This window comes from Salvia miltiorrhiza, chromosome 4 (genome assembly GCF_028751815.1).
Source record: "Salvia miltiorrhiza cultivar Shanhuang (shh) chromosome 4, IMPLAD_Smil_shh, whole genome shotgun sequence".
NCBI lineage: Eukaryota > Viridiplantae > Streptophyta > Magnoliopsida > Lamiales > Lamiaceae > Salvia > Salvia miltiorrhiza.
Genome location: NC_080390.1, coordinates 29,120,285 through 29,133,098, shown reverse-complemented (window position 1 = coordinate 29,133,098; position 12,814 = coordinate 29,120,285). Strand labels below are relative to the sequence as shown.

The following is a 12,814-nucleotide window of genomic DNA, read 5'->3' as shown; positions in this document are numbered from 1 at the left end:
AAAATAATTTTTTTTATTACCAATTAATCTAACTCATAAATAATGATAGTTTTACTTTTACATACTTTAAAATTTTAAAAATAAATAAATATACCGTGGGAGGGCATCCTAGTGATTAATTATAATAGGGCTCAAACAGTTAACTATTAATTAAAATGACTCTACTAATTAATAAAGTTTAGCCCAATTGTTTATTTTAAAGCTAGCCCAAGACCATTTAATTAATCTTGGCCCAACCTAAATTTAATGTAAGATTAACTGGGCCCAAAAAAATACTATAAGAGAAGCCCAACAAAACAACTGGATAATTTTAAATACAGCCCCTATTTACTCACCATAGCCTCTTATCTAAAAAAATAATAAAAATAATTATAATTTTACTATTATATCCTTATATATCCTTATAGCCCCCATTGTTTGAAATTGAAGGGAAATTGAAGGAGCAAGCGTCAGGAATATTTAGAATTGGAGGAAACGAGCAATAAATTACAGATCTTGATACATATTTGCAAGAATACAATGATTTAATCATTTGCAGATTTTAAAATTTGAATCTGCCCTGTCCATAATTCTCTATGTATGGCCGACTGTTTTGGCTTGAGTCTTTGTCTCGTATGTTGAGTCGAGGGGTGTCGGGGGCCAGAAAAAGCTGGCTGTCGACGGTCAGCGTCGGAGCCGTGTTGACTTCCATTCTGCCGAAGTAAAGAAAGAGGGGATGGGGGAGCGAGGAGTCGAGGACGAAAGGGACAATGCCAGATATGGAAAAAAAATGGGAAGAACGGCGGCGGCGGCGGCCGTTGGGGCTGCTGTTCCGGTCGAAAGAGGGGAGGCGACAGCGATTTACGGCGTTCATCATGGGAGAAATGACAGGGAGAGAGAGAACGGGGGAGCAATGACAACTGTGGGGCAGCAGAGGAGCCGAGAGAGGGAGAAAGTGGTTGTGTTAGGTGTGCTAATTTTATTGCAAATTTCAGAAGAGGAGCCGAGAGAGGAGAAAGTGGTTGTGCTAGGTGTGTGCTGACATGCTGTTGCAAATTTTAGATTGAGGCTATAAGAATATAATAGTAAGATTATAATTATTTTTATTATTTTTTTAAATAAGAGACTATAGTGAGAAAATTGAGGGTTGTATTTAAAATTACCCTTAAATAAACTAAGTCCAATGAATTAAGCCCAATTCAGTTAATGAATTTTCTTTTTGGCCCAAGATAAAGAAGCACAAATAGCAGCCAAATTTTAGCTAACCCTCCCCTTTCTCTATGCTCACGTTCTCTCTCTCTCTCTCTATTCATAAATTTCGCACCTTCGCACACCACAAATCACCTCTCTCTCTCAGTCTCCGTTAGAGAGAGAGAGAGCAAGAAGTAGGGTTTGAGTCGATTCTTCTACAATTAGGATGAACTGGACCTGCAATTTTGGACATAAGATTTGGGGCCCTTTTTTATCCAATAAAGGCATGCATACATTTAGCTAAAGGGTAATTATATTCACAGCCCCCATTTTACTCACTATAGTCTTTTATATAAAATAATAATAAAAAATAATTATAAATTTACTATATTACCCTATAATTATAGCCTCTAAATTAAATCCTGTATATTCTTTTTTCAGCTAATAAAATCGGGTATAGCCCCAATCAATCAACATAACCCCCGTCCATTTCTTCCTAAATCTACAGTCCACCGCCACCTCCTCCTATTCCGGTGAAGGTTATCGCCGCTTCAACCACAACCACCACCGACACCTTTCATTCTCGGCCTCTAACACTCTCTCTCTCGCGCCCCAGAACATGCACCACCAAAAGAGACATCGTCCCATCCTTCTTCCTAAATCCACTGTCACTGCCATCGCCCCCTTAAGATTTCCGGCAAACAGCAGCGACAGGGCTGCTGCCGTCGCCCAAGCCTCCTCGTCTCTCGTTCTTTGACTCATGTCCCTTATCCCTCTTTGAAACCTTAGATCCCCAAATCTGCTAGTGCTCCCTCCCTCGATTTCCGGCGAGCAGAAAGAGAGAGAAATGGGTAAAGGGAAGTTCAAGGGTAAGCCGTCATTTCTCCACCATTGAAGAGATGATTGTTGTTAAAATCAAAGAACTTGCAAGCATGTGCTGCGGTGTCGACGATTGCAGATGTCGTCCCTTGGCTTCTCCTCGGCCTCCTCTCCGTTGCCATCCTTCTCTCCTTCCTCGGCATCGTCATTTGGATCGTCGGGATTTTGTTGAGCTGCTTGTGTCCGTGTTGCTGAGCTCATTCTCTGATTTTTTGAGTTTTTGTGGCTTAGACAACTTTCTAGCATTGTTTGTGCGTGTTCTAATTCTTTATCCGACGAGTTGCACTATGTGTCTACTTATATTTGGAAATTTGGAAATGGGCTATACGTATTGATGTGTCTTCTTTTTTTTTTTTTTTTTTTTTTTGATCGGTCAAAGTTATGTTAGATGTTAGTAGTTAGTTCCCTATCCACTCCAAGAACCACCTTATCTCTCCATTCACCAAACTCCACCTTATATCTCCAATCACCAATTCGTTCCCAAGAGGGATCGAACCCGGGTCACTTCACTTAAGTGAGGACCCGGTGGCCAGTGGGCTAAGCCCCCTGGTTATTGATGTGTCTTCTTATATTTGTTGTTTAAGGCAAAATACAATCACAACATCGTGTGTCTCTGTGTTTCTTCTTCTTCATGCGTTTGTGGTTCTTTTCTGAAAGAATCACATAAGATTCTGAGTGGGGGCTATACTGATGGATTAAATTCAAGAGGGGGGTTATAGATTTATTTGCTAAAAGATTATATATAATGTTTATTCTAATTAATTTATTAAAAATTTTAAATAGGAACTATAAGGGTATAATAGTATAATTATAATTAATTTTTATTATTTTTTATATAAGGGGCTATAGTGAAAAAATTGGGGGCTGTGTTTAAAATTACCCTTAGCTAAATCACCAACTGATAATTAAGGCCCAATTAGTTAGGTTAGTTATAGATTAAGACCCCTTATTATTTCTAAAATAGGAAATGCAATGAAAGGACGACCCAAAAAAGAATACACACTGCTTTCGCGGGAACGGAGGGAGTATAAATTTTGCATAAAGTTGGAGAGAATTGTTGTCGATGTGATTGATTGAAGATGAGAGTTTTTTACAGGTTTATGTAACCTTTAAATCATAAGTTTTGTATCTCTTATACATAATGTCTTAGTTAAGATGCTGAAATAATATTATCTAATCATAATAAAAAATAATAATTAAATATGTTAAAATTTATAATCAATGCAACTTCTTGATTTAATAACGCACTTAGAAGGACAGGGTATCACACTTCTACATTCCATAATCCAACATTTGTTTGTTTTATTTTAATTATCTATTTTTATTGTTATGTGAACATTCGTTAAGCAAACCAATCATGTTATTGCCTAGACTAAATAGTGTTAGTTCAATGAATTAGAAATAATCACTATAATCTAACCTCCCTAATTCTCGTGGGGTACAATCTTGTTTCCACTTATTGCAATTTTATCGTCCACTTGCAGCATAGTGAAATCAATTTAGCAAACAACATTGTGATCTTTCGCCTATGAATCCATATATGGGCATGTGTACTATTATGAGTGGTGTATTCCGCGTTGGCTGACTGACATGACAGATCTTAGAATGGATGATACAAATTCGTTTCACATCTTTTTAGATTTGCATTTATATTTCATTACTCTTGTAGATCTCTATTGGAAGTATATCTAAAAAAGAGGATGTTGACGATGGTATACGGTTGACATTTGAGACGGAGAGAGAGAGAGAAAGAAAGAGAGCAGCTCAATGGTGAGACGGAGAAATTAGGGTTTCAGAGCGAAAGTAAAAAAGAGAGAAAATTCATATTTTTGTAGAAACAAAAAAGAAGGACAAGGGCAATTTAATCTCAAATGGTTAAAACTAGCTTAATTTTATCGAAATAATGTTTAATACACAACTATCATTTTCACTATTATCAATGTATATTATGCACGATTAACACTAATACTTATCTAGTATTGAATAAGAGTAGATTTTGTAATACTTGTTTTACACTAACACTAATGCACGATTAACACTAATATTATGCACGATTAACACTACTTGGCTTATTTGGAAAATGCGGAATGAGAGTAGATTTGAGAACAAAAGATGAGAGAGTGCAAACTTGTTTGGAGAAATCAAAGCTAGAGTGTGGAGTTGGGGTAGAATTTTTGGTTTTGTTAATGATGGAGTTGGGTTTCATAGGTGGATGTCGAATGATGAATCCCCGATGATTTTGTAATCTTCTTGGTACTACTGGTGCCTTTTCGTTCTATAATATTTACTTTCCTTATCAAAAAAAAAAAGTATTGAATAAGAGTAAATTGAGGCTAAAGAAAACCCATAATGATCAAGTAAAATATTGTGAAACTATGTTCTCATAAAATGTATCAAATTTGTTATTTTTGTTTGTTCTTATAAAATGTATCAAGATTATTTTCGATAAATTTTGCACCTACAATAAAAAGAGGTTTTTACTCAATTCACAATATATTTAATTAATTTATTGAAATTTGTATCATTTAAGTGAATACATATGATTATGCTTATAGTAGTCATCTCATCCTTACTGACTCATACGTACCAAAGGTAACAACAACAGAAATTATGAGTCACATCTTAAGTTTGAAATTATTTATTTCCTAGATCAACGGTCAAATAGTGAACCAATCAAATAATTTCATGTACCAATAATGTGAAAGATAATTTTGTACACTCCGAGAATAAATTATAGTCCGCTGTGTATTTATATACACTTTTGGATCGTGGCATGGTGCTTCCCTTCCGCTTTCCAGTTCCTTTCTCACCAGCTACTATAATCAATAAACCTAGATACTTCTACCAATCTCTCGCCACTAATTCTTCGATTCCACCGAAACGTTACTCCAATTTCATAGCCATTAACGTCTTGAAGCTGAAAATCATCGCACAGATCAGAGAGCTATGAAGCAGCAGCTGCTCTTCGCCGTCAAATTCCTCACTCTAAGCGGCGTGTACATGTTCACGCGGTCTCGAACTCCCGCAAACAAGCTCAGGAGCCCCGAGAAATCGCTGGCGGTTCTGTTCATACTCGAAAATCTGAAGCGAATTTTCGTCGACAACAAGCGTTTGATCAAGGATTCGAAGACCGACGCCGAGATTCTGGAGAACGACGTGCGCCTCTTCAAGGCGTTCCTCAAGGACTGCGCGAATAGGCGCACCAGGAACGCCGCTGTCGAGGAATTGGCGGCGGAGATCGAGAGCGCGGTGGCGGAAGCTGAGGAGGCAATCGCCTTGTACGCAGCTGAGGCGGCGGAGATTAGGGATCGGAATTTCCTCCTGAGAGCTATCGGTGGACAGAGGAAGCTCGTCGCCGCCGCAAAGAAGGTTAGGGTTATGAAGGCTAAGGTAAAAAATATATATGAGAAGAGCAGGGAGACCTTTTTCCGCTAGAAGGCGGCGGCGGCGGCGGGAGGGCTTTGGATTTAGATTTTTCGTTTTGTATATATGCTAGACATGAATTTAGATTGACTTTATTTTCTTGGTTTATTGTAGGAGTATTTTAAATTGGGCGTTTTATTTGAATTATTTTAAGTCGTTTTTTCTGATAAATTGTGAGAAGGGAATTTTGACAAATATGATGATCTATTGTTTCATGATCCAGAAATTAACTAACTCATTGCTAGTTTAAACGAGTGGCATATGCTAGATTTTCAATATCAATTCTTTGGTTTCTGGGAAAGAAGCTACATTGAATTTATTTTTATCATCATCTCCTCAAATCCTGGTAGTTCAGCCACAATAGGTGATCTTGGATGCGATGCACAATTGGATTGCACCCTCAATTAAATCATGATTTGTATCCTAACTTAAATTCATATTATGATCTTAATTGTATAAATAACACTATTTTAGATGCGAGTCAACCCGATTGCACCCAAGTTTTTGTGCAGCCACAAATCTCATAATTCAATCGTGAATTTGAAGGAGTTGACGCATGGTCTTTTCTTGCAAAGTGGCCTATGATCGACTTTTCCGCTACTAACAATATATGCTAATTACTTGACAAACACTGTCCAAAAGTAGGAAAAATCTGGGAAATAATCCAGCGTGGAGGGTCAAATTCGCCCACTCAACTTTGTAAAGCTACTTTTCTTGCACATAATTTATTAACAAAATAATATTACATCTCGTATTATAATGTTATGTGATGCTAGTGGTATTAAAGCATCCATTTATATTAGACGATCAAAACTGTGGATTTAAAGTCTTCTGGTTAAAGGGCTTACATTTTCACCTGATAAAACTTTATCCTACTTGTTTCATCAGTTTCATGATTCGATGTATTAACCTAAAATTCAATAAATTATTCAAATCATACCATCCGTCAAAATTTCAACTCTTATCAATATGATCATGAACGCACTTCACAATCTGGTAACTGAGGAAGGGAGAAAACCAGCAATAATTTTCATAATATTGAACACACTCACAGCAGCACAATGAACAGATCGAATAGCAATACATATACCATCTATCAAACATAATCACATTGCAACACTTAGTTCAGCATATAAAGAAAAGAATGTAAGTGACGTGGCAGAGTACGAGAACCGGTTCTCCATCACCAGGCATTCTTTCCTGGCTCCTCTGCAAATTGTGATGGTAAGCTGATTTTGAGCATGTATGTAACATGGAACACAGTTAATGTTAAGCCTGGGAATATAAATCTAAAGCATTGATGAAATATAGCATCTTACTTACCTCTTGAGTGAGAAGTCATCAGCGATCATTGATCACACAGCAGGAGGGAAAATGGATAGCTTGAACATGACTGTGATGGTTTGATCTCCCTCCTCATGCCTTCTGTTTGCATCTTGAATCCTCTTCTCATGAATTCTCTTGGCGGAGGCAGCTGCATATTCAGTACGGTACAAGTCCAACAGCTGGAAGCTCGGTATATCTGCCAGCCCGATTGGAATGTACTGAAGTTTCTCGCAGTTACACAACTCAACACATCTAAGTCTTGGGAAGTGATGAGCTGAAGCTTCCCAAATGACTAAATCCGTACGTCCAATGTGCAGGACTTCAAGATTTCGGAAACACCCATCAACTGCTGTCCAGTTTCTCCCCTTGAATGCATTGTCTTTCAGCTTAAGCACCTCCAAGTTCTCGAGCAATCCCAGGGTAGACATATGACTCCAATCGAGAAAGGTATCAGCTAATGTTAGGATCCTTAGTTTCGGAGGGAATTGATAGGTAGGAGGAAGGCTGCCCAATTGGCCTTCTGAAGGGGGGTCAGGAAACACGTCATTCACTAGCTTCAACCTTTCTAGATTACGCAATCTTCCCACACTCTCAAACGACCCAGCCTTGCCATCCACGAGAAGTGAGAGCCGCCCACGAATGCCCAGTTTCTTCAAATTAAAGCATTTATCCAGAACATCTTCACTGCAATTTTGAGGTGAAATAGTGCTGAGTGTTTGAAGCTTTTCGCCTTCTTTACTAGTTTTACTACCCGTCTTAGGCAAAGTAGTGCAAGCATTTGTCTTCAAGTGCCTTAACTGAAGCAACTTCCAAATATCAGCTTTAACATCAAGGGCACGAGATGTTGTATCGACTACAAAAGTTTGTAGGTTCCAAAGTTTGGAGAAGGCGGCAGGAAGAACAGCTAGAGTGAAAGACAGAGTGATATACCTCAGATGAACCAGATGGTATAAGTCACTTGGAATTTTGGTCATTTTGATGGGCTTGACTTCTAAAACTCGGAGCAATTTGAAACCTGCAGGTATGGTTGAACAACTCTCTGCAGGTAAATTGATATCTTCTTTGGAGAAACAAACAAACGAGCGGACATGCGGACCAGTGGGCTTTGAAGAGACAAAGCTTGAGATATTTGAGTGAATACAAAGACGACGACAAGTTGCTACATTAGATATGGGAGGTTCGAATTCTCCTTCCCCAGTCTTCTTCATTTCTTGAAGGAAATTCTCCCTTCCTTTACCACCTTCGTATTTGCAGAAATCGCGCAACATGTCATGAATGCGGCATGTTTTAACTTTTCCACAAGGTTTCCTCTTATCAACTCGTACCAAGTTCCTATTGATAAGCTCCTCCAAATAACTTTCAGCAGTTTCCTCCAAATTAAGACCAGATTTTGGCTGTATGAATCCTTCTGCAGTCCACATTCGAATCAACTTCCAAGCCGGGATCTCAAAATCCTCCGGAAACATCCCAAAATAGAGAAAGCATGCTCTTAGGTGAAACGGCAGTTTATCATAACTCAAAGCTATAATTCTTTCCATACGTCTCTGTGGATCCTCCTCAGTGAGATATGTACTCACACTTTCAGACACCTTACACCAAGCTTTCACCTTTGCACTCGTTTCATGTGATGCTGCAAACTTTTTCGCAAGGATGCCTCCTATGACAACTATTGCAAGTGGGAGGCCGCCACATTGCTCTGCGATCACTTTTCCAAGAACCTCTAACTCAGAAGAAGGCCACTCGGGCTTACCAAAAACCTCGAGCTGGAGCAGCAACCAGCTCTCGTCTGGAGTCAAAAAACGCAAATTGTGGGGGCCTCTATTGCGATTGACATGCCAAGCCACTTCCTTATGACGGCTGGTGATCAATACTTTACACGTCTTATTGCTCCTAGGCAGAGCTACTTTGAGCTTATCCCAATCTTCACTTGTCCACACATCATCCATGACTATCAAGAACTTGCCTCTCTGCAGATGATCAGCAACCAATTGGGCTAACTCCTGATCATTTCTTCGATACATGTCTTCAGTGGGCCTCGTAAGTTGTTTCAACATGGAAAGGAAGACATCCTTTTTAGAGAACTCCTGAGATACATACACCCAAACACGAGTGGGGAATTCGTATTGAATGTCTGGATCACGGTAGATCTTCCACGCGAGCGTTGTCTTGCCAAGGCCGGGCATACCAATAATGGAGATGACATCAAGCTCATGACTTTCTGCGTTGATGTACCCTATTATCGTCTCTGCTTCATCCTCAAAACCCACCACATCATCTTGGCGTGGAATGGGCGCCTGTTAGAGAGTATTTTAGGACCAAACTCAACAAAACTCTTCAGACATAAATCACAAGATAAAGCTAACTGCTGCATTTCATCAAAATGATAACAAGAATAGTGAAGAACAACAATGACTTGCTAAACTTTACATCTTACATCTATGATCTATCTTTTAGCCTAAATAGATAAAAACAGTATAGGCTAATCCATTGTTTACTAATATGAATTCGAGCTTTGAGATATGCGAAGGCCCCTTGAAATTTCCATCATTGGTCCGAATTTTGCTCAACTCGGATCCCATTGAAATAGTGGGATTGGAGAAATCCAAGTAATAAAGATAAAAAAACCCAACCATTGTATCTTATCAATCATGAAAAGTAAACACCCATAAATGATTTTTGGGCTTCTAAATCTTTTACACCTGTAAAAATATAAAGATCCTATCTTCTATAAAGATTCATTCTATTCATTCATACTACATCAATCTCTTTTCCTTGCTGCTACATTTTTACAAAGATCCTATCTTCTACTAAAGATTCATTCTATTCAATCATACTACATCAATCTTTTTTCCTTGCTATTACAACAATTACTATAGTGTAGATTCACAATCTTGAAATTTCCCATTTCAAGAATAAAAGTCAACTCCAAAAGTCATCTACCAAAAAAACCACCATCATTCCAAATCCAACAACCACATTTTAACATCCAAGCATAAAATCAACACAAGAATTAAAATAAAAGATATGAATCAATTTAATCGATGATGACCTCAGATTCTTCAGGCCCTCCATCTCCAACGGTGAGGCTGGCGAAATCAAGCTTGCCTTTACCGCCATAGATGTCTCTAACTTTGGCGCCGACCTTCTCGACCTCCTTAGCGATGGTGAGGAGCTTGACGGGCGCCTGAAAGGCTCTGAAGATGCGGCTCTTGGACCTGCTCTCGGTGGCCTGGGTGACGAAGGCGTCGATGACGTCCTCGGCCTCGTAGACGACGTCGCGAATCTGGCAGACGAGCTCGCGGAGGCTGTCGTCGCGGCGGCGCTTTTTGGTGGAGTCCTTGAGAAAGGATTTGAAGAGGCGGAGGTCCCTCTCGAGCCGCTCCACCTGCTCCTTTGCGTCCTTGATTAAGTGGACGTGGTAAAGCAGCAGCTGCTGGAGGTTCTCCAGCAGGAACTCCACCGCTGCATCCGCCATTGCATCTGTCTCCTCTCCTCGCAGAGAGCTAATAATTGAGTGATATTTGGGTGTAGACGCATAGTCAGCCAGTGACCGTTGACTCGATTGTTTTTAATAAACATATTTCCACATATTAATCAAAATTCAATGTACCGTGTTTGTGATATTACCGACATTTTCATTTACTAGTTTTACTCTGGTGGCATGTAAGATATTGCACGATAATAATTACTCCCTCCGTCCATATAAGTGAGACTTTTTTTTTTAAATACTTAAATTAAGAAAATTGTATCTTGTGTGTAAATAAAAAAAAAAATTAAAGGCTAAAATTTTTACCCCAAAAGAAAAGAGTCTTAGGTGAGACACCCAAAATAGAAAGAGTCTCATTTATAGTGGGACGGAAGGATTATTTACATATCTTTTTGAATTTGAATGTCTTTTTATATTATACAACTATAATAAAATTAATAATACTTTTATAATTAACTTAAATGATAAAATTCATAAAATTTTTTAAGTTATAGATCTCACTAATAATACTATAAGGGTTCAAATAAAAATGACTTTTTATAGTTGTATATGAGTCAAATCAATGATCAATATCTCAATTAACAACATATTTTTATGGGTTAATAGCCGAAAAATACATGAAGTTTGCCCGAATTTGCATTTTGCACATCAACTTAAAAAATAGCCCACAATACATTAGCTTTTAATTTTATCGTAAATTGCACATGCGTTGACCGCCACCTTGATCGGTGTTGACGTGGCTCTCGGATTTTGCAGACGTGGACACACCAGCAATGTAGTAAAACGACGTCATTTTTTCAAGTTCTTTTAAATTAAAAAAGAAAAAGAAAAAAAAAGAGAAAATAGTGTTGCTGTCGTTGAAATAGAAGTTCGGGCGGCAGAGGGAAGCGACGGGGCGGTGGAAATTGAACCATGAGTCTCGAGGGAGGGCGGCGGGGCCAGACGGCGGAGGGAAGCGGCAGAGATTGAAGCATGAGTCTGGAGGGATGGCAGCGGGGTTGGACGGCGAAAATACTTGTACAGAGTTTGGCTTTGTTCGTGGGCAATTCGGCAAGGCCAACCACCCCAATCCACCGCCACCGCCTGATACTCAATCACCCCAATCCACCGCCAGATCTGCAATCCACCACCACCCCCACTACCTGATACTCGCAGAAGGAGAAGAAGTCCCCAGATCTATAAATACCCAATCACTTTGTCTCCTACCTTCACTTTCTCAACCTTGTTGCTATGCCCACGATCTCATGCCTGCATCAAACATTCATGACATCAATTGATTTACTTTGCAACAATTCATGTACAACACATATGAGTAGCCACCAAAAGAAACATAACTAATTGAATCAATTTCAACTATTATTCATTATCGTCAGATCACAACTTTGAATAAACACTTGAAACCAGATTTCCTAAATTACTGCTCCCAACTGTATTCACCACATCAAAATCAACCGATTAATTTCCCATCTCCAAACCCTCTCATCACTTCGCGCGGACTGAAATCGAGCCGCTTGAGCCTCTCATCACTTTCTCATCTCCAAAATGAGAAAGCGGCGTCGCCGCTTGAGATGAAATCGAAGGAGTGGTGAGGTAAAATGGGAAAGTGGCGCCGCCGCTTGAGATACAGGCGGCAGAGACGAAGACAAAGGCGGGCTGAGGGAGCAGGAGCGGCTCCTCATGCACATAGGAGTTCATCAGCTTCGTCATCGGCGAGGCCTCCGACAAGTGCCACCAGGAGAAGCGGAAGACGCCCGCCGCGTCTGACGTCGGAGGGCTCCCATTCAACTTCGACATGCTGGAGAAGAGGAGGATTAATTAGGGCTTTTGATTTTGTCAATTTCTCTCTCTTATGCCACATGTAACAAAAAAAATTGCATTGTTTTTAATTTTTATGCCACGCATATTGCCACAGCATTAAAAATGCCACACATACTGCCACGTCATTGCCGGTCAACTTTAATTATAGCCGGAATTCTCGCCGTGTGCAATTTACGATAAAATCAAAAGCTGATGTATTGTAGGGCTATTTTTTAAGGTGATGTACAAAATGCAAATTCAAGCAAACTTCGTGTATTTTCCGGCTATGAACCTTATTTTTATCAACTATCATTATTAGTTAGTTAAAATATCCATCAAAATATCAATATATTTTTTATTTCAAGTTTCTAGTGTAAGTAAGAATTTTTTTTAAAACCTACTCCCTCCGTTCCATTTGTATTGGCCCCTTACTTTTGAGCACGGAGATTAAGAAAGCCTTTATTTATGAGTTAAGTGGGTGGAGTGCTTTACTTTTGCCCACTTAGGAGCCTTTATTTTTGCTATTTTAAGAAAGGAGCCAATACAATTGGGGCAGCCCAAAATGGCAAGGGGGCCAATACAAATGGGACGGAGGAAGTATTTTTTATGCATATTAGCAAAAAAGATTTTCTAGAACTTTTATTTTTTAATGCATATTATACAACTCAATTTTTTTAAAAAATATTTCATTCTTCCCAATTATATAGGCGGATTGAATATTGCAAAAGGATT

The 12,814-nt window shown here is 39.1% G+C and overlaps 1 protein-coding gene across 3 annotated transcripts; it reads right to left on the bottom strand.

Moving 5' to 3' along the window:
* Positions 1-6,473: 6,473 nt before the first annotated feature.
* LOC131019648 (probable disease resistance RPP8-like protein 2) lies at positions 6,474-10,354 on the bottom strand. Of its 3 annotated transcripts, none has more exons than XM_057948238.1 (3): positions 9,848-10,354; positions 6,780-9,092; positions 6,474-6,740 (listed from the first exon to the last, which is right to left on the bottom strand). In XM_057948238.1, exons 1-2 carry the CDS (start codon positions 10,271-10,273, stop codon positions 6,828-6,830), a joined length of 2,691 nt encoding a protein of 896 aa, XP_057804221.1. In that variant the 5' UTR covers positions 10,274-10,354; the 3' UTR covers positions 6,474-6,740; positions 6,780-6,827. The 3 variants fall into 3 exon arrangements, with proteins under 3 accessions (XP_057804221.1, XP_057804218.1, XP_057804220.1); XM_057948235.1 differs by having other exon boundaries at positions 6,474-6,701; positions 6,796-9,092; XM_057948237.1 differs by having other exon boundaries at positions 6,474-6,681; positions 6,796-9,092.
* Between the last annotated feature and the right edge of the window lie 2,460 nt (positions 10,355-12,814).